This window comes from Nicotiana sylvestris, chromosome 12 (assembly GCF_000393655.2).
Source record: "Nicotiana sylvestris chromosome 12, ASM39365v2, whole genome shotgun sequence".
Taxonomy (NCBI): domain Eukaryota; kingdom Viridiplantae; phylum Streptophyta; class Magnoliopsida; order Solanales; family Solanaceae; genus Nicotiana; species Nicotiana sylvestris.
In genome coordinates this window covers 54,769,851-54,797,754 of record NC_091068.1, presented here as the reverse complement: position 1 = coordinate 54,797,754, position 27,904 = coordinate 54,769,851, and the positions used below count along the sequence as shown (strand labels likewise).

General features: G+C 39.6%; 1 protein-coding gene across 3 annotated transcripts in view; it reads left to right on the top strand.

Moving 5' to 3' along the window:
- LOC104248447 (dnaJ homolog subfamily C GRV2) overlaps nt 1-27,904 on the top strand; it is a 66,489-nt gene that overhangs the window by 11,089 nt on the left and 27,496 nt on the right. For all 3 annotated transcript variants that reach the window (XM_009804697.2, XM_009804699.2, XM_009804700.2), the window contains 12 exons: nt 2,599-2,832; nt 3,032-3,119; nt 3,230-3,438; nt 5,393-5,494; nt 5,588-5,650; nt 5,820-8,060; nt 11,054-11,416; nt 12,385-12,525; nt 13,842-14,234; nt 14,324-14,806; nt 24,896-25,119; nt 25,209-25,553. In XM_009804697.2, the coding sequence (XP_009802999.1) occupies nt 2,599-2,832; nt 3,032-3,119; nt 3,230-3,438; nt 5,393-5,494; nt 5,588-5,650; nt 5,820-8,060; nt 11,054-11,416; nt 12,385-12,525; nt 13,842-14,234; nt 14,324-14,806; nt 24,896-25,119; nt 25,209-25,553 (4,886 nt within the window). The remainder of the gene's footprint in view (nt 1-2,598; nt 2,833-3,031; nt 3,120-3,229; nt 3,439-5,392; nt 5,495-5,587; nt 5,651-5,819; nt 8,061-11,053; nt 11,417-12,384; nt 12,526-13,841; nt 14,235-14,323; nt 14,807-24,895; nt 25,120-25,208; nt 25,554-27,904) is intronic.

The window sequence follows — 27,904 nt, the reverse complement described above, 5'->3', positions numbered from 1 at the left end:
AATTGCATCAATCCGCCTTTTTCTATCCATGGCTGCTGTTCGCCATTGGCCTCTCTATCGGTTGGACATTAAGAATGCTTTTCATCACGGTGACCTTGAGGATGAGGTTTATATGGAGCAACCACCTGGTTTTGTTGCTCAGGGGGAGTTTAGTGGCCTTGTATGTCGGTTGCGCCGGTCCCTTTATGGTCTAAAGCAGTCTCCTCGAGCCTGGTTTGGTAAGTTCAACACAGTTATTCAGGAGTTTGGCATGACTCGTAGTGAAGCTGATCACTTTGTATTTTATCGACATTCTGCTTCAAATCTCTATATTTATCTGGTCGTTTATATTGACGATATTATTATTTCCGGCAATGATCAGGATGGTATTAGTAAGTTGAAGCAACATCTCTTTCAGCACTTTCAGACTAAGGATCTAAGCAGATTAAAGTATTTTCTGGATGTTGAGGTCGCTCAGTCTAGCTCAGGTATTGTGATCTCACAACGGAAGTATGCCTTAGATATTCTTGAGGAGATAGCAATGACAGGTTGTAGATTTGTTGACACTCCGATGGATCCGAAAGCTAAACTTCTGCCAGGACAGGGGGAGCCACTTAGCGATCCTGCAAAATATAGGCGGTTGGTTGGTAAATTAAATTACCTCACAGTGACTAGACCTGACATTTCCTTTCCTGTGAGTGTTGTGAGTTAGTTTATGGATTCTCCATGTGATAGTCATTGGGATACAGTTGTCCGATTCTTCGGTATATAAAATCAGCTCCAGGCAAAGACTTATTGTTTGAGGATCGAGGCCATGAGCAGATCGTTGGATACTCAGATGCTGATTGGGCAGGATCACCTTCTGATAGATGTTCTACGTCTGAATATTGTGTCTTAGTAGGAGGAAATTTGGTGTCTTGGAAGAGCAAGAAACAGAATGTGGTTGCTCGGTGTAGTGCGGAAGCAGAATATCGAGCAATGGCTATGGTGACATGTGAGCTAATTTGGATCAAGCAGTTGCTCAAGGAGTTGAAATTTGGTGAGATTAGTCAAATGAGACTTGTGTGTGATAATCAAGCTGCTCTTCATATTGCGTCAAATCCAGTGTTCCATGAGAGAACTAAACACATCGAGATTGACTGTCACTTTGTTAGAGAAAAGAAACTCTCGGGAGATATTGCTACGAAATTTGTGAAGTCAAATGATCAGCTTGCTGATATTTTCACCAAGTCCCTCACTGGTCCTCGTATTAGTTATATATGTAACAAGCTCGGTACATATGATTTATATGCACCAGTTTGAGGGGAGTGTTAGTTTCATAGTTAAATAGTAGTAAATAACCCTAATCCCATATGTATTAGGAGTATGACATGTATTATATATGTATATAGGGCTCATTGTATCATTGTCAATATTAATCAATAATATTTTCTCTCGTGCATTCTCACAATCTGAAATGCCATAATATTCAGATTTACCCACAATTCTCTCTCCTTTGTTCCACTGTATTGAAGCCATACACTATGGTCAGCCAATCTATACCACTTTATCTTCCTTTAATCTGACATTGCATGTATGGAGCCTCCTTTCTGACCACAGCTACATCAAACAGACTGTTATTCCAGTTAAACCTGATTCTTCTGTTAACGGGGGCCTTGCTATAATTGTTTACCATTTCTCAGCCAGGTGCTATGCTACTGGCTTTATTAATAGCGTTATTTTCCTCAACTCTAGTTTCTAACAAGCCTGCCAGAGCAATGTTATTGACTTCAAATACTTCTTCAACTCTTTTTGTTTATATCTCTTATTGATACCCCTTATGTTCCAAATCACCCAAGTCATTGATTAAGAGGATCCTCTACCATGATCTGGTGGTTTTGTCTTCTCAATTACATGTTCCGCAATTTGTAAAGCCTCAAAACCATACACTCCTAGTTGGTTCAGTGATCACAACCTTCCCTCTCTTAGGAACGTTGTGGGTTGGCTTCATTTGTCCCTTTCCCCTGCTATCCTCTCTGTATCTGTTTCTGATTTGTTGCATCTCTAGTGAGTTTTCCCTATCATGTTCTTGACTTTGCTTCACTGGTGATATTGTTGATTCAATTCACTTGTTGTTGAAATATCACCCTGTTAAACATTTACTTCTTTTGATCTCCATTCTTGCACAACTCTCCTTGGTCTTCTCCTTCTTCGTTGTTGGCCAAACTGTCTGTTCTTATCCTGCTCATTCACTTTTTGCACAGTTATGCTCTATGCTTATACATTTACTATTATTAGCTTTCTCTTTCACCATGTTTCAAGGAACTAGTGGCAGATGCTTATATGCTTTCATTGTCACCATATTTCTAGTCCTGATCTCTGATGCTAACAGCCTAATGCTCCTTATGCTTTGGCATCATCAATATGATGGTTTTGATGATTTGCTTTACTATTTTATATGTTTGCCTTTTCCGTTTTAACTTGATAAGTCCAGTAATGTATACACCAACTCTGGAATGCTGTGTATGATAGAGTGTGTACTGTTTTATTCCTCTCCCTTCCCCTCTTTTCCTTCCAAACCCCCTGCTCCAAAACAAAAGCATGCAATGATAATTTTCCCTTTTCTGTTTTGGGGTGCAGAAGTTGAAAATTACTTATATAGGAGTTGAGCTTATTGAATCAAAATCTGGAGAACTTCGTTGGTGCTTGGACTTTAGAGATATGGCCTCTCCTTCCATTATCCTTCTATCTGACCCTTATGGGAAGAAAAATACAGATTCCGGAGGTTTTGTTCTTTGCCCGCTTTATGGAAGAAAATCTAAAGCTTTCCAAGCTGCTTCGGGAACTACAAACTCTGCCATCATATCAAATCTGGTAATGAAGTTGTCCTTTTTCTTTCTGATAATGGTAAAAGTAATAAAAATGTCCTTGTATTGCTCTCCAAGTCATTAACTTTTGGCCCTGGAATCAGGATGACTCTCATCCAGTGAGACTTCACTTTCTGAACCATGAGTCATTTGCATGCTATAATCGTATTCTTATGATGTTTAATTTGCCACATCTTTTTGATCAGACTAAAACTGCGACATGCATGGTGGGTGTGGGATTAACTGTCGACAATTCTCAAGCAGTGACCTTATCTGAGTACATAAATAGGAGAGGTATCTCTTGAGAGAAGAATTATATATTTACTCACTTTCTTCTTGTGATATTCTTGTAATCACACAGTGTCATATCCTATTTGTTTGACTACATTGATGTTAAAATTCAGCAAAAGAGGCTGTCGGGGCAGATGAAACTCCTTGTGGTGCTTGGTTAGTAACAAGATTGCGCTCAGCTGCTCGGGGGACTCTGAATACTCCAGGAGTAAGTATGTCTATTGGCCCAAAAGGGGGCCTTGGAGAACATGGCGATGCGGTATCTCGTCAACTCATTCTCACTAAGGCCTCACTTGTGGAAAGACGACCTGAGAACTATGAAGTAAGCTGGATATTGTTGTTTTATTTATCAGGAGTTTTAATTTTGATACGCTTCTCCTTTCTCATACAAATCTTTGTTCTTAATCCCTCAGAATAGGAAAAATCTTATCTATTATTTGAATAGTTTGCATCTTGCTTGGTCCAGTGGCTTACTTAAAGAAGGCAACAAACATATCAAATTATCTAATCAAGCTCTTTTCAGAGAATTCCTAATGCCCGGTGTTGCATTTGTTCACACAGATGTTTTACTTATTGTCATTCTCTCTTGTGGACCAAATACTGTATTCTGAGAGGCTATCCTGGATGCATTACCCTACTTCAATTTGTCCTCTTTGGCCATGCTGTGTTGGAAAATTGCATTACATTTGGTTTAAAATATCAGTTATTTTTGTAGCAGGTCTTTTGGTTCATCGTTCTATTGTCCTTTTATAATTTGAACTTCACAAAAACTTTTACTGGGTAAGGTCTTCTTTCATGCAAACTTTTCTGGGATTTTTCCAAGAAGGGATAATGAACATATGGAATTGGAGATTTCAAATTAGATGGGGAATCCCTGCTTTTTTGTATATCCGGCATGGAAACCTGGACATCTGCAAACAATTGGTGTTTTCATATTAGTTATTGCTTTATGAACATGCTTTGATGTCCGGAAACTGAGAAGAGATTTTTCTGGTTTAACATGAAGTATGTCTAGCAAGGTATATGTTGCAAACGTAAAGACAAGGGTGGCACAAGTGTCTCTCTCTATCTCTTTTAAAATTTTAAATAGGACATACTACATAGCAGGACATGGAAGAGCTATTATATATCTGTGGTTAATACATTCTGTATATTCATTAAAAATTTGAGATTGAATTTTTATTCTTCCTAATCAATCAAGCTAAAAAGCAAAAACATAGTAATTCTTAAAAGTTCAACATTAGCAGTATATATACACTCAAGTGATTCCATAATTTTAATTATCAAATTATCTATATAGTTTTATGGCATGTCTAAGAGGTGTTGGCTATGGACATGATGGTTCAATATGAGCAATAGCTTTCGAGATATTACTACAGAATTATCACTGAGTGGTGGTCAGACCTACGATGTTGTATGAGGCTGAGTGTTGGCTAGTCAAGTTCGCTCATGTCCAGAAGATGAAGGTAGCAGAGATGAGGATGTTGAGATGGATATGTGGTCACACCAGGTTAGATAGGATCAGAAATAAGGTTATTCGCGACAAGGTGGGTGTGACCTCTATTGAGGACAAGATGCGGGAAGCGTGGCTTAGGTGGTTTGGTCATTGTGAGGAGGAGGAACACAGACGCCCCGGTGAGGTGTGAGAGGTTGACATTGGAGGGAGTACGGAGAGGTAGAGGTAGGCTAAAGAAGAGGTGGAGAGAGGTGATTAGGCAAGACATGGCACAACTTCAGCTGACCGAGGACATGATTTGATAGGAAGGTATGGAGGTCGAGGATTAGGGTAGTAGAGTAGGTAGTCTAGAGTGTTCATAGCAGTAGTATTGGCACGCAGTCTCGCTTTCTGTTGGTAGTAGGTTTTTATGCCTAAACGTTGTTTTCTTTCATTGTTGATCACCTTACTGTCTTGTTGTTTTTATTCTGCTTTTATATGGCTTTTTGGTACTGTCCCTTCTTGTCTATATTTTTATTAATGTGGTGCTTATGCTTTCCTGCGCCGAGGGTCTACTGGAAACAACCTCTCTATCCTCACAAGGTAGGGGTAAGGTCTGTGTACACACTACCCTCCCCAGACCCCACGGTGTGGGATAATACTGTGTATGTTGTTGTAATTATCACTGAGTTACATTCACCTAGTTTCACCAACCTTAGCACTAGGAGGAGGGGACAAATCTGTATCCTTCTTGATCTCCTATTTTAGGAATCTGTTATGATGCTTGTTTTGTTTGATTCAATGTAAAAAGCTATTAATACTTTCTAGTGAATGCTTGCAGGCTGTTATCGTGCGTCCTCTATCTGCCGTTGGTGCTCTTGTTCGATTTGCTGAGGAGCCCCAAATGTTTGCTATCGAGTTTTATGATGGATGCCCAATTCATGTGTGTCTTTCTGACTTTGCTGGAGGTCAATTTTGTTTGTTTACTTGTTACTTGTTTGGTTAGGATTTTAGTTTTATGTCCCTTTTACTTCAGGTCTATGCTAGCACTTCTCGTGATAACTTACTTGCAGCAGTTCGTGATGTCTTGCAAACAGAAGTAAGTGGATATGCTCTTCTTGGTCACGAAGAATTTTTTCTCCTTTTCAAGGGGTTGGATTGAGTGCATTCTCTGCTCCATGCACGTTTAGGCATCACTGAATGCATGGATTTTTTGAAATTCTATTGTTTTAGAAATCTGGTTTATATGGTGGTTTTGTTTTTTGTAGTGCCAGTGTTCCATCCCGGTGCTACCAAGGCTAACAATGCCTGGTCATCGAATTGATCCGCCATGTGGCAGATTTCACTTAAAATTTCCTGCTTCACAACAACCTGTTGCTGATTTGGAAACTGCGACTCTGCATTTAAAACACTTGGCAGTAGCCGCTAAAGATGCTGTGGCCGAGGGAGGATCCATTCCTGGATCAAGAGCAAAATTATGGCGGCGGATACGGGAATTTAATGCATGTATTCCATATGGTGGAGTACCTTCTGGTATTGAAGTACCTGAGGTGACACTGATGGCTTTGATTACAATGCTTCCAGCTGCTCCCAATCTCCCACCAGAGTCACCACCACTTCCCCCGCCGTCTCCTAAAGCTGCTGCTACAGTGATGGGTTTCATTGCTTGTTTGCGTAGGTTGCTTTCATCAAGAAGTGCTGCTTCTCATGTGATGTCTTTTCCTGCTGCTGTTGGCCGTATAATGGGTCTATTTAGAAATGGGTCTGAAGGAGTAGCTGGTGAAACTGCAGGCCTTGTGGCGGTACTTATTGGTGGTGGTCCAGGGGAAACTAATATGCAAACAGATACAAAGGGGGAATGGCATGCAACAATAATGCATACCAAGTCTGTGCTGTTTGGTCAACAAAGTAATCTTGTAGTTCTGGTAAATCGGCTAAGGCCTGTATCAGTATCGCCATTTTTGTCAATGTCTATTGTTGAAGTTCTTGAGGCAATGGTCTGTGAACCACATGGAGAAACAACCCAGTATACAGTGTTTGTGGAGTTATTACGTCTAGTAGCTGGCTTGCGCCGCCGGTTGTTTGCATTGTTTGGACATCCTGCTGAAAGTGTGCGAGAAACAGTAGCTGTCATTATGCGAACAATTGCTGAAGAAGATGCAGTTGCAGCAGAATCAATGCGTGACGCTGCTTTACGAGATGGTGCACTACTGCGGCATTTGTTGCATGCACTTTACCTTCTAGCTGGTGAGCGACGTGAAGTTAGCAGGCAACTTGTGGCTCTTTGGGCTGACTCTTATCAACCTGCTCTTGTTCTGTTATCTAGAGTTTTGCCTCCAGGACTTGTTGCTTATCTGCACACCAGATCCAATGTGGTTCCAGTTGAAGGTGTGACTGACCAGGAAAATTCATTGCTGAGTAGGAGACGTAGACGCTTGCTTCACCAAAGGAGGATTCATCCTGGGAAAGGGATCACACCTCAAGGGCATTCTTTGCCTTCTCCTACTAACTATGAAGTTAGTGAGCAAGCTCCTGGAAGTGCTGTCCCTTTCAGAACTTCTGATGGTTATCAGAGAGCTGCTGTTGATTCAGTTCCTGGACAGGTGCCAACAATGCAATCTTCAGCTGTGAATGCAGGTGAATACTTCCAAGGTGAGCTGTCTGCTGCTGCTGTTCCTCAAACTGATCAGTCGTCAACCATTCCTGCTCTTGACAGTCCTTCGACAAATATACCTGACTTGGCTGAATCAAATGTTGCAAATGCTGTGGATTCCGATGTTAGTGCAATTTCCCAGGATACAGGTCTTCCAGCTCCTGCACAGGTAGTGGTCGAAGATGCACCTGTTGGATGTGGAAGGTTGTTATTGAATTGGCCAGAATTTTGGCGAGCTTTCAGTCTTGACCATAACCGTGCTGACTTGATTTGGAATGAGCGGACCAGGCAGGAATTAAGAGAGTCGTTGCAGGCTGAGGTTCATAATCTAGATGTTGAAAAAGAACGCACTGAGGATATTGTTCCTGGCGGTGCAAACAGAGACTCAATAACTGACAAAGAGAGTGCGCCTCAAATATCGTGGAACTACAGCGAGTTTTCTGTTAGATATCCTAGCTTATCAAAAGAAGTTTGCGTAGGCCAATACTATTTGCGTTTACTTCTTGAGAGTGGAACCAGTGGGAGGGCACAAGATTTTCCACTACGTGACCCTGTTGCTTTTTTCAGAGCCCTCTATCACCGGTTTCTATGTGATGCTGACACTGGGCTTACTGTCGATGGTGCTATTCCTGATGAATTAGGTGCTTCTGATAATTGGTGTGATATAGGAAGATTAGATGGTTTTGGAGGAGGGGGAGGCTCCTCAGTTAGGGAGCTCTGTGCCCGGGCCATGGCAATTGTTTATGAACAACACTACAACACAGTTGGCTCATTTGAAGGCACATCACATATTACAGTTCTCTTGGACAGGACTGATGATAGAGCTTTACGACACCGTCTTCTTCTTCTTCTAAAGGTGCGTCTCGTTTACCTTGCTGTTGTATTTAATGATTGTCTTTAAATAACACCACATTTTTTGGTAAAAAGGAAAAGAGGATTTCTTCTTCAAGTATGAGGAGTAAAAAGTAAAATAGCGAATGATGTTTGTGATTGTAAAATAACACCATCTGTCCTTGGAAAAGAAAGAAGTTGCTTCTATTAAGTATAAGGACTAAAGAAAGATGGCAAATGAGGTTTGTTGGATAATAATGGTTCCTAGTATGAAAAGATATAAAAAAGACCCATTTAAGGGGAGAGCTTCTATTGGTTCCTCAATTCACTAGAATGATGAAGATTTACACCCTTATTACAAAATCTAGTGTCCATTTGGACAATATTATGATGAAGTTGAAATATTTGAAGTTGGAGTTGGAAAAGAGCTAAGTTGCTCCGACATGGCAGTTTAGGTGCATCACCCGTGTCGGCACGACACTAGTATGGGTGTGGGTATGAGATCTGTACCGGATCCGGTCAAACAATTTGGGTACTTTGACTACGACGTACAGAAAAATTCGAGATGAGATACAATTTGATTCCCAAAATCAGAACCAAAACTAGGGTAAATTTGAAGAAAATAGCATACCTTATCGAGGAAATTAATCATTTACTTATCTACAACTAGAGAATAAAAAAGAAATCCACACTTTACCAGCTATACATAAGTATTCCACAAAATTTCTCATAATTTAGAGATATTTTTATCTTTTTGAATTATTTTTAGCCGGATTCCCGTACCCGTATCCGTACTAGGATACGTATCCTCGAATCCTAGAATTTACATCTCGAAGGATCCGACCTCTAGATCCGCACCCGTGTCAGACACCCGCATCCGTGTCCAAGGTACTTAGGAAAAGAGTACTTGGAAGTTAGAAATTGAGCTTGGAAATGAATTTCACTTGGAAAAAAGTTGAAGTTTTGTGATTGAAAACCTTTTATTCACATGAAATACTCCTCAAAATAGCTTTCAACTTCAAATTCTCTATTTCAAGCTGAAGTTTAAATAATGGACAAAATTTTAAAACAACATTGATTTGCAAATAACATATATGCCAAAACGCCTACCTAATCTCTGTCGTTGATGCATGCCTTTCACCTCCTATCTGCCTCAGTTAGGAGTCTTCTGACTGCAGTTCCTATATGCTTTGGCATTTCCCATGCTCTTACTGCTTTATTTGAAAACTGGCGTTTTGGTTGTGTAACCAGTCTTTGCCACTTTAATATCTAGTAACTCTCCTGCTAATATCTTGCTTGTACCTCAGAAATAAGAAGTAAGCAAAAGAGTTCCTTTAATGCAGAAGGTTGTTCCATTCAGAAATCAAAATGGACTGTTTACTATTGTTTTATTTTTTGGTGTAAACAAAAGTTTGATGCAGAAGCTGTTTTAGATCTTATTGAATTCCTTTAAGAATTGAAAGGGATCTTCTATTTTTTTGTGCACACCTTCTTGGTGCTTTTATTTAAATCTAATACACTTCCCATTTCTCAAAAGATATTGTTTACCAGTCGATGTATGAGGTGATCCAATTGAAATACCTTTTTCTGAAAGGTAACATATATCAGTATATTAATAAATCTTCAGCACCAAGCTTGTGTTGGGAGCCAAAAGGGATCATTACAAAAGATCAAAGAGGAAACAAAATTACAACCCTTGATCTTCTTACAAGGAATCTAAGACTTGTAGAGTTTATTTTAGATCATCACTATATTCTGCTCTACACCAAAAAAAAAAGAAGGAGAATACGGTTCATCTTGATCTTTTGGATTGGGCTGACTGTATCCTCAAAACATCTTGAATTTCTCTGTTTCCATTATGTCCACCAAATAGTTGTAGGGACAATTCTCCATCTGTCTTTGTGAGAGAGAGTGTTATTTCCCCCTGCATTCTGGCATGACAAGAGATAAGATAGTGTTATTCCCCCCCTGCATTCGGGCATGACAAGAGATCAGTTGTTCTTCCTGGCATTGTCCACCTAATACTCCTGATATTGATGAACAAATTCCACAGCTGACTAGTAACTTCTCAGTTTATCTTATGTTAGAGCAGCTTTTTTAGCAACCAGCCAAGTAAAGCATGCCACTTTGTATGGATGTATAAATACCAAATTCCTCAATAACACTTTTGAAACTCATCATCTCTTGATATTATAGAAGGGAAGCACTTCTGTGGAAGCAACATTTTAAAAGGGACAAGCGCAAAAAGACAACAAGGTCTATCGGGTTGAAGCAAAAACGAGAGTGAAGCATACGCTTATTTGAAGTGAAGTGCACAATTTGCAGAGAATTAAAAAATATCAAACATCTATGAATTTAGTACGATAAAAATTGAATTGCAATTCAATATTCAATATAGAGTAATGCCATTATTGATCCAACTCCTCAAAGTTGACATTAAAGAAGTGACTGATTCTCATTGAGATGACTTTGTGCGCCATTGTTTAAAGTGCGAACTTCTCTAAAGCGCATGGCTCGACCATGAAGAGGTAAAACTCCTCCCTTCGCGTTGCTTCATCACTTTAAGCGACGAAATGCTGCCTTTTAATGACACTGTGTGGAAGAGCAAAACACTTTCACTTTCTACACTTGTTTCTGAGGCTGAAGACTAAAATTTCTGCTCCTCTGATCTCGCGTAATAACTGTTCCTCAAACACGCTTTATATTTTGAAAATGGATTTAATGCATAACAGCTAATGCCCACATGAAACAAATGTAAGCTCTCTCAGCTGCTGTCATATGATATGTGTAGTGAAGGGGGGGCCATCTTTACCTGTTAGAAATGTTTTCTTAGCAAGGTTACCATGCAACAGGAATTATAATGCACCGACTTCGGAACTGTTACTTGAAAATCCATGTTATTACGGAGAGAGTCTCTCTGGTTAATTTTACATTTATATGTCTGATCAAAATATTATTTGGCAAGAGTCTTAACTTTGAGATTGTTATTCCATTTTTCAATATTTTCCACCTGCGCAGGTCTTGATGAAGGTTTTGGCAAATGTAGAGTCATGTGTCTTGGTTGGTGGCTGTGTACTGGCTGTTGATCTACTAACAGTAGTTCATGAAGCTTCAGAAAGAACAACTATACCTCTGCAGTCGAACTTGATTGCTGCTTCTGCTTTTACGGAACCATTAAAGGAGTGGATGTTTCTTGACAAGGATGGTGCACAAGCTGGACCAATGGAGAAGGACGCTATTAGGAGACTCTGGTCAAAAAAGGAAATAGATTGGACCACAAGATGTTGGGCTTCTGGGATGCCAGACTGGAAGAAGTTGCGAGATATTCGTGAGCTTAGGTGGGCTTTGGCTGTCCGAGTTCCTGTTCTCACTCCAACCCAGGTATCACGATACTGTCATTTGATACAGTTGAAAACTCGTTTTCCCAATTTCCTGCGTCCTGTTTTAACATTTATTAGAGTTGAAAACAACTTCGAAATTTTGTAACACTTGAACTGAGTGGTTTTGAAGTTGATAATGGATCTTCTTTAAGAGAAAATTATGGTATTTTGCTGTATAAATGTTCGTAGCAACCTTTTTTACTTGTTAAAATTCTGGTGAATACTTTAGGGCATCTGTTACCTTAGACAGGGATGACATTTTGTAATGGCCTGAATATGGAGGATGGATCTCACTTTGGGATTAGGGGAAAACATTGCATTCTGAGAAAGTGAATATTTGATGGAAGGACGGGGAATCCTTTCGAACAACCCGTTATAATAGGAAAGCCTTATATCTTGAAATTAATTCATCAAGTTGATGATAAAATCCATGGGCGCTCCAGTGGACATTATGCGCTTGTTACACAACAACCCCTTAGAGGAAGAGCCAAACAGGGGGGACAGCGGGTAGGAGAAATGGAGGTTTGGGCTCTAGAAGGGTTTGGGGTTGCTCATATTTTACAAGAGATGCTTACTTATAAATCGGATCATATTAGAGCTCGCCAGGAAGTACTTGGTACTACGATCATTGGGGGAACAATACCTAATCCCGAAGATGCTCCAGAATCTTTTCGATTGCTCGTATAATGGCCTGAAAATGGAGGAGGATCAGTTTGGGGCTAGGAGAATTAATTCATGGCTTGATTTTTTTGCTAGTCTTTCACTTAACAAGTTAAGGTACATATTTCTGTCCGCTTGTTTATGTTTTGCCTAATCAAGGAGGAAACAATCAGGAAGCTTGTTTCTGCACAAATATTTGTCTATGTATGTGTCATTGGGGTTTGAGAATACAGTAACAGTTTGTCACATGCTTCTAATTGTACTAAACTACTACCTATATGATCACTCAAAATGGTAATGTCATTTCAGGTAGGAGAAGTAGCATTGAGCATATTACATAGCATGGTTGCAGCACATTCGGATATAGATGATGCTGGTGAGATAGTTACGCCAACACCTAGGGTCAAGCGGATCTTATCAAGTCCACGTTGCATTCCGCATATTGCTCAGGTTAATGTTTGCTTGTTTTGGTATGCTTTTTTGTAGTAAAAGAGTCCGTGGTGATCATCGTCGTTATATTTGATGAACAAGGAAGTTTCAGTTTATTGTGTGGACTAGGAGCAACTGGCATCTAGATTATATTTGGAAAAAGCGTTGATGGCATAGCTGTTGCTTTTCTTCTTCATATATTTATACTGTCCTTCTCTTTTTTCTGCAATATTATTTAATGTGTGAATTGGTACTTCTTGAAATTTCTTGATTCTGTTATTCTGTTTAGGTTTGTTAGCATTCTAAAAAAAAAACAAAAAATCTGTTTAATCATGTTGTCTTCGTAGTTGGACGTGTCCAACATGTATTTTTTGAAATATAGAAACATAGGTGGCTGATTCTGAGTATCCATAGGAATGCTCAATAGTCAATGTGAAGGTCGGAACAAACAATTTGAACAGCTTACTCTATCACTTTTTACGTAACAACTAGCTGGACACTAGCTTCCAGAGTTCCTTGATGCTCTCTTGATACGCCATGCTGTTCCTTCATTAAAATGTTACTTCTTCCTCTTTCCAGTATTCCTATGATCCATGTAAAAAGTTGTGCAGCGATGTGTAATATTTTAATCATATTCTTCTATCCGAGTTGGAATACCACAATGAAATAATAGTGCACATGCTAGTTTCTGGGACACGTTTTCAGAATAAGGATTGACAACATAAGATTGACTAGTCAAGGCTAGATTTAAAGCTCCTCACTTCACTGGAAATAACGTTTGATATGCGAATGGGGAAATAAATCCAATTGAGGGTTAGGTGTTGTTTAAATGTTGGATTCCAGCCGAGAAGCTTGATGTCATCAAAATGCATAGAGAAAGATGGGCAAGCTGTGGGTGTCAGACTTTCGAGGTGTTCTGCCACTTCCAGGATTAAAGTGGAGGAAATGATCCTTCTAGAACTATAAGTCCTGACTTTTTGTTGGATCAAGTAATACTTTGAAAATGCAAGATTCTTTAAGTTCATCGGCAATGAAAGAGGCGGTTGCAGAATAAGTAGTCCAAGTTATGAAAGTCAGCATGATTTACTAATTGAAGAACACTACAGGAAACCATATAGTACCTGAACTACCATTCACTGTCAAAATTATCCTTTTTATAATAGATATAAGGGCTTCGAGCTCTACTCAGCACTGTACCATATGCAATTTATCTTATTTCATATTCATCTCTGATTGTTTGCTTAAATTTCAAGTTTGGATTACGCTTTTAAAGAGTGACATGGGGATGTTCTCTGATTTTTTCTTATTTGATTCTCCTTTAAAACGGTGATTTATAGGCTATGCTCTCTGGAGAACCGAGTGTTGTAGAAAGTGCTGCTGCTTTGTTGAAGGCCATTGTTACTAGGAACCCAAAGGCAATGATAAAACTATATAGCACTGGAGCCTTTTACTTTGCTCTAGCTTATCCTGGTTCCAATCTCCTCTCAATTGCTCAGCTGTTCTCTGTGACTCATGTTCATCAAACATTTCATGGAGGGGAAGAAGCCGCTGTCTCCTCTTCTTTGCCTTTGGCAAAACGCAGTGTTTTGGGTGGGCTTTTACCTGAGTCATTGCTATATGTTCTGGAACGTAGCGGTCCTGCTGCATTTGCAGCAGCAATGGTTTCTGATTCTGACACTCCTGAGATTATTTGGACGCACAAGATGCGAGTTGAAAATCTTATTCGTCAGGTTGTTCAGACTAACAAGAATTTTCTGTAAATTCCTTGTATCTTTCCAAGATTATGAGTTTCTGCTAAACTTTACCTCTATCTCTGCAGGTCCTTCAGCATCTAGGTGATTTTACACAGAAGTTGTCACAACACTGTCATTCTTTGTATGAATATGCTCCAATGCCACCTGTGACATACCCAGAGCTAAGGGATGAGATGTGGTGCCACCGTTATTACCTTCGTAATTTATGTGATGAAATCCGCTTTCCTAATTGGCCAATAGTTGAACACATTGAATTCCTGCAATCACTGCTGGTTATGTGGCGAGAAGAGTTAACTCGGAGACCCATGGATCTTTCTGAAGAAGAGGCTTGCAAAATACTGGAGATTTCCTTGGATGAGGTATCAAGAGATGATGCTCCCAAAAGACAATCACAGGAGACAGTTAATATTTCTAAGCAGATTGAGAACATTGATGAAGAAAAGCTCAAGCGACAATATCGAAAACTTGCAATGAAGTATCATCCAGACAAAAATCCTGAGGGGAGGGAGAAGTTTCTGGCAGTGCAGAAAGCTTATGAACGGCTGCAGGTAGTTACTTGATCCTAAGTTTAAATTGTGAAAGCAGGAGAGTGAATGGTTGTCTGACCCTAGGCCACGATTTATTCGATATGTTGTAGTTGTCTTTTTAGAAGGTTACCTAATTTCTCTTATATTAGAAGCGAGAGTTGACCAGCATGTTTCATCAACATGCATGCCTGGCAACAACATGGGCCCACCCAAACTTTTTGTAAAGCCGCATAATTTTGTTAAACAACATGCCGGGCATGCATGTTGATGAAACATGCTGGTCAACTCTCGCTTCTAATATATTTATATTATATTAGAATTGTGAGAAGGCACGGGAGAAAATATGATATATTGATATTGTGTGTGATGCAATACAAGAGGTGCTATTTATAGCTACTCTATACAAAGGGGATACTACTCCTATTCCAATGTGGGACAATTACATAGCTATCTCTAACATTTACATAGCTATCTCTAACACTCCCCTCAAGCCGGAGCATATAAATCATATGTACCGAGCTTGTTACATATATAATCAATGCGAGGACTAGTGAGGGACTTGGTGAAAATATCTGCAAGTTGATCATTCGATCTCACAAACTTCGTAGTAATATCTCCTGAGAGTATCTTTTCTCTGACGAAGTGACAATCAATCTCAATGTGTTTAGTTCTCTCATGAAACACCGGATTTGATGCAATATGAAGTGCAGCTTGATTATCGCACACAAGTTCCATCCGACTGATTTCACCAAATTTCAACTCCTTGAGCAATTGTTTGGTCCAGACTAGTTCACATGTTGCCATAGCCATTGCTCGGTATTCTGCTTCTGCACTAGACCGAGCAACTACATTCTGTTTCTTACTTTTCCAGGACACCAAATTTCCTCCTACTAAAACACAATATCCAGACGTAGAATGTCTATCAGAAGGTGATCCTGCCCAATCAGTATCCGAGTACCCAACGATCTGCTCATGACCTCGATCCTCAAACAGTAATCCTTTACCTGGAGCCGATTTTATATACCGGATAATGCGGACAACTGCATCCCAATGACTATCACATTGAGAATTCATAAACTGACTTACAACACTCACAGGATAAGAAATGTCGGGCCTAGTCACTGTGAGATAATTTAATTTACCAACCAGCCGCCTATAGCTTGCAGGACCGCTAAGCGGCTCCCCCTGTCCAGGCAGAAGTTTAGAATTCGGATCCATCGACGTGTCAACAGGTCTGCAACCTGTCATCCCTGTTTCCTCAAGAATGTCTAACACATATTTCCTTTGAGAAATAACAATACCTGAGCTAGATTGAGCAACCTCAATACCTAGAAAGTACTTCAATCTGCCTAGATCCTTAGTTTGAAAGTGCTGGAAGAGATGCTGCTTCAGATTAGTAATACCATCCTGATCATTGCCCGTAATAACAATATCATCAACATAGACTACCAGATAAATACATAGACTTGAAGCAGAGTGGCAATAAAACACAGAGTGATCAGCTTCACTACGAGTCATGCCAAACTCCTGGATAACCGTGCTGAACTTACCAAACCAGGCTCGAGGAGACTGCTTTAGACCATAAAGTGACCGACGCAAGCGACATACAAGGCCACGAGACTCCCCCTGAGCAATAAAACCAGGTGGTTGCTCCATATAAACCTCATCCTCAAGATCACCATGAAGAAAGGCATTCTTAATGTCCAACTGATAGAGGGGCCAATGACGAACTGCAGCCATGGATAGAAAAAGGCGAACTGATGCCACTTTAGCCACTGGAGAGAAGGTATCACTGTAATCTAGCCCAAATATTTGAGTGTATCCTTTGGCAACAAGACGTGCCTTAAGTCGATCAATCTGGCCATCGGGACCAACTTTGACTGCATAAACCCAACGACAACCAACGGTAGATTTACCTGAAGGAAGAGGAACAAGCTCCCATGTACCACTTGTATGTAAAGCAGACATCTCGTCACTCATAGCCTGTCGCCATCCTGGATGAGACAATGCTTCACCTGTAGACTTAGGGATGGAAACCGAGGACAATGAAGATATAAAAGCATAATGGGGAGATGACAGACGATGATAACTCAAACCAACATAATGGGGATTAGGGTTTAGTGTGGTCCGTATACCTTTTTGAAGTGCAATCGGTGTACTAGGAGCAGGATCCGCAGTAGGAGCCGTGTCAGGTGCAGGACGAGAACCAGATGGGCCTGATGTAGGGCGCGAACGACGATGATAAGTCAAAAGTGGTGTTCTTGTGGCTGGGGAACTAGGAGGGATAACACTGGACTCCTCAAAAGTTGGTATGGGTGAAACCTCTGTGGTTGAAGGTGGAGGAGGATTACTAAACTCCTCAAAAGTCGGTATAGGTAAGACCTCAGATATGTCATGGTGGTCAGCAGAAGTGACATCAGTTGTGAAGAAAGGTTTAGACTCGAAAAATGTGACGTCAGCTGACATAAGGTACCTATGAAGATCAGGTGAATAACAACGATATCCCTTCTGAACACGAGAATAACCAAGGAAGACACACTTGAGAGCACGAGGAGCTAACTTATCTTTCCCCGGGGCTAAGTTATGAACAAAACATGTGCTCCCAAAAACCCGAGGTGGAAGAGGGTATAAGGCTGACTGGGGAAACAATATTGAATGTGGAATCTGACCCTTGATGGGAGATGAAGGCATCCTATTAATCAAATAACAAGCTGTGAGAACTGCATCGCCCCAAAAACGCAGCGGAACACGAGACTCAATTAGAAGTGTGCGAGCAGTCTCAATAAGGTGCCTATTCTTTCTTTCTGCAACCCCATTTTGCTGAGGGGTATAAGGACAAGATGTCTGATGAATAATTCCATGAGAAGACATAAACTGCTGAAACTGAGAAGATACATATTCTAAGGCATTATCACTGCGAAAAATGCGGATAGAGACACCAAATTGGTTTTTGATTTCAGCACAAAAACTCTGGAATATAGAGAATAACTCAGAACGATCTTTCATTAAGAAAAGCCAAGTACATCTTGAGTAATCATCAATAAAGCTAACAAAATAACGAAATCCCAAGGTTGAACTGACTCTACTAGGACCCCATATATCAGAATGAACCAAGGAGAAAACAGACTCTGCATGACTCTCAACACTACGCGTAAAGGAAGCTCGGGTATGTTTCCCAAGCTGACACGACTCACAATCTAATCTAGACAAACTGGATAAACTAGGCACCATCTTTTGAAGTTTGGATAAACTCGGATGTCCTAAACGTCTGTGGATTAGATCTGGAGGATCTGTAACTAGACATGTTGTGGAAGGACTGAGCGAGTTAAGGTAGTAAAGACCTTCTGATTCACGACCTGTACCAATTGTCCGTCCCGTACTGCGGTCCTGCATAATAAAAGAATCATCAATAAAATATATACCACAATTGAGGGCACGAGTCAAACGACTAACAGATGCAAGACTAAAAGGACAACCAGGAACATAAAGAACGGAATCTAGGGTGATAGAAGACAATGGGTTGGCTTGTCCAACTCCTTGTGCCTTAGTTTGACATCCATTGGCTAAAGTAACAGTAGGAAGAGACTGTGAATATACAATATTCGACAAAAGTGATTTATTACCAGAGATATGATCAGAAGCGCCTGAGTCCATGACCCATGGTCCAAGAGTACTAGACTGGGAAACACAAGCAAAAGAATTACCAGCAATAGGAGTGTCAGTCTGGGCAACTGAGGCTACTTGTGGAGATGTTTGCTTACTTGCTCGATACTGAAGGAGCTCATTATATTCTTCTTTAGATACAGAAAAGCCCTGGTTACCTGTAGTCTCGCTCTGAGCAACGTAGGCATTTTTGGGTGGACGGCCATTTAAGGAATAACACATTTCGCGAGTGTGTCCAAGTTTGTGACAATAAGAACACTTGGGTCTAGATCTCCCAAAACGACCGCCTCCTTGTCTATTCTCCATAGCTTGAGATGCCCGAACATCCACTGTCTAGGATGCAAAAACAGAGGAATCAAATATCTGTAATGAAATCACTGGGTGACTTGGTGCTGCAGCAAGGCGAAGTAATCGAGAGAATAATTCATCAACTGTAGGGACAGTCGGACTCGCCAAAATCTGGTCTCGTACTGAATCAAGATCATGAGGAAGTCCAGCGAGTGTAAGAACTAGAAACATTTTCTGTCGCTGCTCTTGTTGTTTTGACACACTAGCAGAAACTGGCATCAATGTCTCAAATTCCTCCATGACTGCCTGTACCTGAACCCAAGTAAGTAGACATATCTAATTCTTGCTTCTTTAAGTTTGTCATCCGTGATATCACATCATAGAAGCGAGATATATCATTAGTGTATAACGTACGAGCCTTTGCCCAAACCAAATAACATGTCTGGAATGGCCGAAACAAAGGCATCAACTTAGAATCAATAGAACGCCACAAGATGCTACATAATTGAGCATCAATTTTTGCCCAAAGCGCTATCGCCTTTTCATCTCCTTCGCTAGACTGTTTAATCAGATGATCTTGCACACCTTGACCTTTACACCACAACTCGACAGATGAAGCCCAAGCTAAGTAGTTTGAACCTCCCATTAAAGGTTCCGAGGTAATCATAACATTAGAGTTTCCAGAACTCATGCTTTTAGACCCAAAAACATCAATTCCCAAAGACATCTTGTAAATTATTACCAAATAAGAGAAATAATCAACTGTAATCCACTGAAAATAGAGTAAGGAACACTGAACCAGAATAGTAAACTACTGTAGCAGTTGGAAAGTTACTGTTGCAGCCGGAAAATATTCAAAGTGGTCGGAATGAAATAAAAACAGTAGGGGTAGGATCGGAATTACCAGAAGACCCAACTGTTCTGAAGGAACTTTTTTCAAAAAATGGCCGGAAGTCAACTTTTTGAAATCACTATTCACGCCGGAAAAATACAAAAGTGGTCAGAATTTGGTGTAACCTGGATGGGTAGACTCGGAATTGCAAGGGAAACAATCTGTCCTGAAGAGTCGTCGCCAAAAAATGGCCGAAAGGTGGCCCACACAACGTTGGAACTTCGCCGGAAAATTTTCTTTGGACAGCTACAGTACCGCCGGAGATTTTCACTGGGATTTGGTCGCCGGACAGTGACTACTCTTGTGGTAGTGTTGGATTTTGTGCACAACACTGACCGAGACAAAGCAGACGCAAAACAACTTTGAAAGTCGCCGGAAAAAAAGGTTTCCGGTGACTGATTTTACTTCCCGGAATCACTGGAATTTATGCACAACGATAAATCTCTCACGATAGCTCTGATACCATGTGAGAAGGCACGGGAGAAAATATGATATATTGATATTGTGTGTGATGCAATACAAGAGATGCTATTTATAGCTACTCTATACAAAGGGGATACTACTCCTATTCCAATGTGGGACATTTACATAGCTATCTCTAACATTTACATAGCTATCTCTAACAAGAATTATATTAGAAGGTGGTTGTATCATCAACATGCCTGCTTGTTAAAGAGGGCAATTTCATAATTTTACCTAAGCACATTATTCCCATTGGTCCAAATATTTTCTCTTATAGTAGCTGCTTTGATTTCATTTAGTTGTGCAGACAATTTGACCCTTTAAGACACCATAGTTCAATCTTCTTTATATCCGTGGGGCCCAGTTTACTTTGACATGACATCAGATACCAGGAATTTTGTATTAGATATTTAGATCATAGATGTATGCACAAAAGTAAATAATTAACCAATTTTTGCTTTAACTTCTAATACAGGCGTGTCACTTTATCCATATATTTTGGTATATAAATAGTAAAATATTAGTGCTCCTATATAATAATTGTGTATATATAAGGCAGACTACTCAAAGACTGAGTAGTTATCCATAATTACAAAGTGGAGTACAGGAAAGAGATCCTGGTCCTTGGTCTATTCACAAATAATCTAAAACATCAAAAATAGCTGCACAATCTTCTAAATACTCGTGTTTACACCAAAAATAAAAAAGAACTAGACAATTCATCTTCAGCTTCTGGATATAACTATGATTGTCTTCAAAACACCTTTGATTCCTCTCGCTCCAAATCGTCCGCCAAATGCAAGCTGGGACATCCATCTCTCTATTAGATTGACTACCATCTCTATTCCAGCTTGCTAGGACTTCCTGACTTTTCCTTGTCATGACCCACCTTATCCCTCTCAGCTTGATGAAGGCTTTCCATAATTGATCTATCAATTTGCAATGCAAAAAAAAAAAAAAAAAAGATGATTGATTGTCTCTGCATGAGCCCCACATAAGTAATATCTGGAACTAAGTTGATATCCCCTCCTGATAAGGTTGTCCTGCGTCAGGACGTCTCTTTTGCTAAGAGCCATTTAGAACAGGCAAATTTGTATGGAATTTTTACTTCTCATATTAACTTCCAAGCCAAGAGTCAATCTGATTGTTTGAATGATTGAACTTCTTATAGGCAAACTTCACAGAGATTTTTAATTTCCCTAATACCTTGCCTATTCCCTTGCCAGAGCATACAGTCTTCACTAGTAAATGTCCCTTTCAATTTCTCTAACAAATTGTAGAATTCCATCAGCCTATCAATTTCCCAGTCATATAGCATTCTTCTGTAAGTAAGATTCCACCTTGATTTGACCATATCTCTCCCACATATGCTCCTTGTTGATTCAGGTTGCAGATATCAGGAAATAACTGCTTCAGAGATCTTTGCCCTAGCCAATTGTCATCCCAAAAGGATGTCTTCATACAAATTCCAACTTTAAAGCTAGAGTTATTGCTGAACTAGGCCATAGATTTCTAATGGACACCATGTTGGTTGTCCACTTCCCTTCCATCCCATACTTTGCTCTGATTACAGCCTTCCACAGTGATCGCTTTGTAGCAGCAAGCCTCCATAACTACTTCATCATCAAGCTTTGGCTTTGAACTCTTATGTTTCTGATCCCCAGACCCCCTTCTTTCTTGCTTGTTGTGAGAATATCCCATCTGACTAGATGGATTCTTTTATTCTTGTTGCTGCCTTGCGAAAGAAAATTCCTCCTTAGAGCATCTATTCTTCTCATCGCACTTGCAGGGATAGGAAATAGGGACATCATATAAGTAGGCATAGCATCAAGGACACTGTTACTAAGGATAAGTCTACCTCCTAGAGACAGGTATTGACTCTTCCAGTTTGCTATTTTTTTTTTCATATTTCTCCAAAACTCCATTCCATATCCCCTTTGGTTGACTCTTTGCCCCCATTGGCATTCCCAAATATATTGCTGGCAATTCTCCCATCCTACCTCCAAGCACACCCGCCTGACATTGCATCTCAATTACATCATTAACTGGATATATGTAACTTTTATTCTAGTTAATGTTTAGTCCAGATGTGGCTTCAAATAAGATAAATATCACCCTCAGCATCTTCACTTGTTCAATTTCAGCATCACAAAACACTAGTGGGTCATCTGCATATTTTGTGGATAGATGATTTCTAGATTAATGTTAGCCCTAAAGTTAACCCTGAAACCCTTAATCCAGTTGTTTACTTGTGCAATTCTTAACATATCATTTAACCCTTCCATTGCATGATAAAGAGAAAAGGTGACATAGGATCACCCTGTCTCAATCCTCTCTGAGAAGAGAAGAAACCTGCAGGAGAGTCATTTATCAAAACTGAGAACTTTACTGTGAGTAATCCGTTAGAAAATCCCAGTTTAGATGATCATAAACCTTTTCTATTTCCCACTTACACAATATCCCTGGAATTTTGCTTTTTACTCTAGCATCTACACATTCATCTGCAATGAGTATATCATCCATTATCTACCATTGATAAAAGCCAACTGCTGGGCATCCACAAGTTTGCTCATACTTTTTCAAATCAGACTGATAGGTCTGAAATCCCTAAGTTCCTTGGCATTAGTACCTTCTTAGGTATTAATGCCCCAAAGGTGACAGTAAAACTCTTTCCACAGACTCCATGTTCATGAAAATAATGGACAGCAGCCGTTCTTCAATCACGCAAGATTGCAAGAACCGTTGAATAAAGAAAGAAGAGTCAACCAAAAGTGAAATCATGTTTTTGAAGCAAGATCTTAGAAAAACTAATCACAAGTGTTTCTTTTCAGCATATTGAGCCCTTTAAATAGGCCTTACAATGAGTAAAATTTATAAGGTTAAGGAAAACTAATCTTAATTAAAATAGAATAAGAATAAGGTTTGTTGTTGTTGAAGAATAAGGTTAAGGAAAACATATCCTAACTAAAATAGGAAAAAGAATTTTAGTGGGAATAGAGTATCAACTAACAGTCCTAGTTGGCCTAAAACTATAAATATATTCCTACTAAAACAATAATTAAGAAATCCTAATCTTTTAGGAATATAAATCCTAATCTTGAATGGATTCTTGGACTTCTTCAATTTCTTGAGATTCTTGGGCCTCAATTGGACTAAGGCTAATTATTGTAAGCATTTTAAATTTGTGGCCCAATTCCCTAAATCCATTGACACCTTCATGAGCCCAATAAGCCTCCATTGTTGCAGAAAACATGGCCTCCACTTGTGCTTCCTTAGCATCATGATTTGAGCTTGTATTTTCATCATTTATGAGCCTTAAAATCTTCTGGTCTATATCTCCCCACCCAGCCTTTAACGTAACTTGAGGTTTAATAATGACTGACTTGTTCTCTCCCTGTACGGCAATGAAAATAATGTACCTTCCGTGTTCGTTGTATTTGTGAGAGTTAGACATTGGGAAGAAAGAATTTCTTGTATTCATTTGTGTGTTACATTACCCCTATTTATATAGGGTGTTTACATAGTACTAAACCCTTCTCTACCAATATAGGGCACTATACATACTACTGTACATATCAACTTTCTACAGTATTTAAGAGTGCAGAAGAAGTCTGTGTAACGATCTCATATGCTCCATCTCCTTACTGATCTGCTGTGTTCCTTCGACGCTACATTAAATACATCTACAACCACTTCATAACTTCGAGACTTAATGTTGTTGTCCTCATCAAGTTCTTGCTGCGTTCTACCCATTCAAACCAGACTTCAGACCTTGAACAAGTTTTAGTAATGTCAAAGGATTTAAAACCAGCATGATAATAAATCCTATCTTCACCCATGTTAACTCGACTTAATTTCTGGACAGTCACTGAGCAAATCCTGGGAGCATTTTTTCAGGAGAGAGAAATCTCTTTTCACCATATGTTATAGTTTCAATCTCTGATTCCTTTTGTTTTCCTAAGCTCAGTATGTTTCCTTTTTTTCGATCGGTAACACATTGTAAATGAGCTCAGTGCGCTAATGCAGTTATGAATAGGCTTTATCACTTGTAAGGCTAGAGACTATGAGTTTAAGCCGCATGACTTTTGCCTTCTAATATTCTGACATCATTATGTGCAATCTTGAAGCGCTGACAGTGAACAAATATACAAGCATTAGAAACAGTGAGACCCTTAATATCTTGCCCCCAAAAGATTGCTGCTTATGCTAAATATAGAAGAGATAAGGTCCTTAATATCTTTAAATAAACATTATGACTATAGTCCTTTTATTACAAATCCCTACATAGTGAAATATTTGCGTATAACAGTCCCTCTGTTAATCTATATTCAATATATCATTTTGTTGCCGTACCAGATGTCTGGTCGTCTTTTGTCCTTCAGTGACAATTCTACTTAAAATGATAAATCTATTGAAAGTCTGTTCCACCTGTTAGCTTTATGGCAACTTCCTTGCAACAGAGAACGTTGAAAGAAACAAGAATTAAGGATAATCCAAATATAGGATCTTGATTGTTCATTTCTTTTGCGCTGTAAGTTTTGATGATAAGGTTAGGATTGCTGTGAAATTTAGCTTTTCTTGTAAAGAAAGGTGGAACACTCTTGAGAAAACCCAAAGAAAAGTTTTGCAAATATTCTAAGCTTGGAGGGAGGAAAGTATAGCTTGTAGCTGCGTTTGCTGTCTTCATGTGTTGGTTATTTATTTTTCTAGTGTTTTGACAATATTTTTATTCTTACTGCCTTTAAATGCATGTGTATATTTACTTCTATCCATTTACTTTTTTCTTTCTTAAACACTTTGGTCAGGCTACAATGCAAGGACTGCAAGGTCCACAACTTTGGAGACTATTGCTTTTATTGAAAGGACAATGCATTTTGTATAGACGATATGGAGATGTACTGGAGCCGTTTAAATATGCTGGTTACCCAATGTTGTTAAATGCAATCACCCTGGACAAAGATGACAACAACTTCCTTTCCTCTGATCGAGCATCTCTTCTTGTTGCCGCATCTGAATTGATATGGCTAACGTGTGTTATCTGAATAGAATAGAATTTTGTTCTCTATACTATTCTCTTTCCGCTATATGAACTATTTCCATGTTTTTTTTTTGTCTCAGGTGTGCATCTTCTTCACTGAATGGTGAAGAACTTGTAAGGGATGCCGGAATACAACTTCTTGCAAATCTTCTGTCCCGTTGCATGTGTGTAGTACAACCAACTACTCCTTCCAGTGAACTATCGACTGTCATTGTCACAAATGTGATGAGAACCTTTTCAGTTTTGAGTCAGTTTGAGAGTGCCAGAGCTGACATGCTTGAATTTTCTGGCCTAGTTGATGATATTGTACATTGTACTAAACTTGAGCTTGTACCAGCTGCTGTTGACGCTGCCCTTCAGACAATTGCTCATGTTTCTGTGTCATCTGAATTTCAAGATGCGTTACTTAAGGCTGGTGTTTTGTGGTAAGTGAATATTTTTATTTTCACCCTTTCCAGATGTGAGAAGTATAGCATAGAAAAGTTTTATTAATTATATCTAAAGTGTTGTATTATTTATATACAGTGATTACATAATAATAAGTATCTACTTCCCGATGTGGGACACTATATATTACTAACAATTTAACACTCCCCCTCAAGTCGGTGCATATAAATCATTATATGTACCGAGCTTGTTACAGATGTAACTAATACGAGAACCAGTAAGAGACGTAGTGAAAATATCTGTAAGCTGATCATTCGACTTCACAAACTTTGTAACAATATCTCTTGAGAGTATCTTTTCTCTGACAAAGTGACAGTTGATCTCAATGTGTTTAGTCCTTTAATGGAACACCATATTTGACGCAATATGAAAAGCAACTTGATTATCACACACCAGTTCCATCCTACTGCTTTCTCCGAACTTCACTCTTTGAGCAACTACTTGACCCAAACTAGCTCACACGTTGCCATAGATATGGCTTGATATTTTGCTTCGGCACTAGATCGAGCAACTATTGTGTTTCTTGCTCTTCCAGAAGACCAAATTACCTCCTACTAGAACACAATATCCAGACGTAGAACGTCTATCAGAAGGTGATCCTCCTCAATCAGCATGTATGTACCCAACGTTTTGCTCGTGGCCTCGATCCTCGAATAGTAATCCTTTGCCTGGAGCTGACTTTATATACCGAAGAATGCCAACTGCATCCTAGTGACCATCGCGGGGAAAATCCATAAACTGACGTACAACACTCACAAGAAAAGAAATGTCAAGTCTAGTCACTGTGAGGTAATTTAATCTACCAACCAACCACCTATATCTTGCAGGATCACTAAGTGGCTCCCCCTATCCTGGCAGAAGTTTAGAATTCGGATCCATAGGAGTGTCAACATGTCTACAACCTGTCATTCCTGTCTCCTCAAGAATGTATTAGGCATACTTCTGCTGCGAGATCACAATACCGGAGCTAGACAAACTAGACAAACTAGGCACCATCTTCTGAAGCTTGGATAAACTCGGATGTCCTAAGCGTCTGTGAATTAGGTCTGGAGGATCTATAAATGGACATGCTGTGGAAGGATTAAGTGAGTTGAGGTAGTAAAGGCCTTGTGATTCACACCCTGTGCCAATCATCTGCCCTTTACTGCGGTCCTGCATAATAAAAGAATCATCAATAAAATATAAACCACAATAGAGGGCACGAGTCAAACGACTAACAGATGCAAGACTAAAAAGACAACCAGAGACATAAAGAACACAATCTAGAGTGACAAAAGATGAGGGATTAGCTTGTCCAACTCCTTTTGCTTTAGTTTGGAACCCATTGGCTAAGGTAACAGTAGCAAGAGATTGTAGATACACAATATTCGACAAAAGTGATTTATTACTAAAGATATGATCAGAAGCTCCTGAGTCCATGACCCCCGATCCAAGAGTACTAGACTGAGAAATACAAGCAAAAGAATTACCAGCAACAGGAGTATCACTCTGAGCAACCGAGGCTACTTGTGGAGAAGTCTAGTTACTTGCTCGATACTGAAGGAACTCATTATATTCCCCGTCAGATAAAGAAAATCCCTGATTACCTGTAGTCTCGGTTTGAGCAACATGAGCGTTTTTGGGTGGTCGACCATGTAAAGAATAACTCACTTCATGAGTGTGTCCAACTTTATTACAATAAGAACACTTGGGTCGAATCTCCCAAAATAACCTCCTTCACGTTAATTCTCCATAGCCCGAGATGTCCGATTTTCCATTGTCTAAGATGCGAGAATTGAGGAATAAATAGTTGGTGGTGAGACCACTGGGTGGCGCAGCAAGACGAAGCAATCGAGAGAATAGTTCATCAACGGTAGGGACCGAAGGACTAGCCAAAATTTGGTCTCTCATCTAGTCAAAGTCACTAGGCAGTCCAGCAAGTGTAAGAACTAGAAACATCTTCTATCGTTGCTCTTGTTGTTTTTCAATACTAGCCGTGACCGACATCAATTTCTCAAATTCTTCCATAACTGCCCGTACCTGTCCTAAGTAGGTAGACATACCCAATTCCTATTTCTTTAAGCTTGTCATCCGAAATATCACATCATAAAAACGAGATATGTCATTAGTATATAAAGTACGAGCCTTCTCCCAGACTGAATAACATGTTTGGAATGGACGAAACAAAAGCATTATCTTGGCATCAATCGATTGCCATAACAAACTACATAATTGAGTATCAACTTTCTCCCAGAGTGCTTTGGCCTTTTCATCTCCGTCACTAGTTTTCTTGGCTAGGTGATCTTGAATACGTTGACCCTTGCACCACAACTCAACAGAAGAAGCCCAA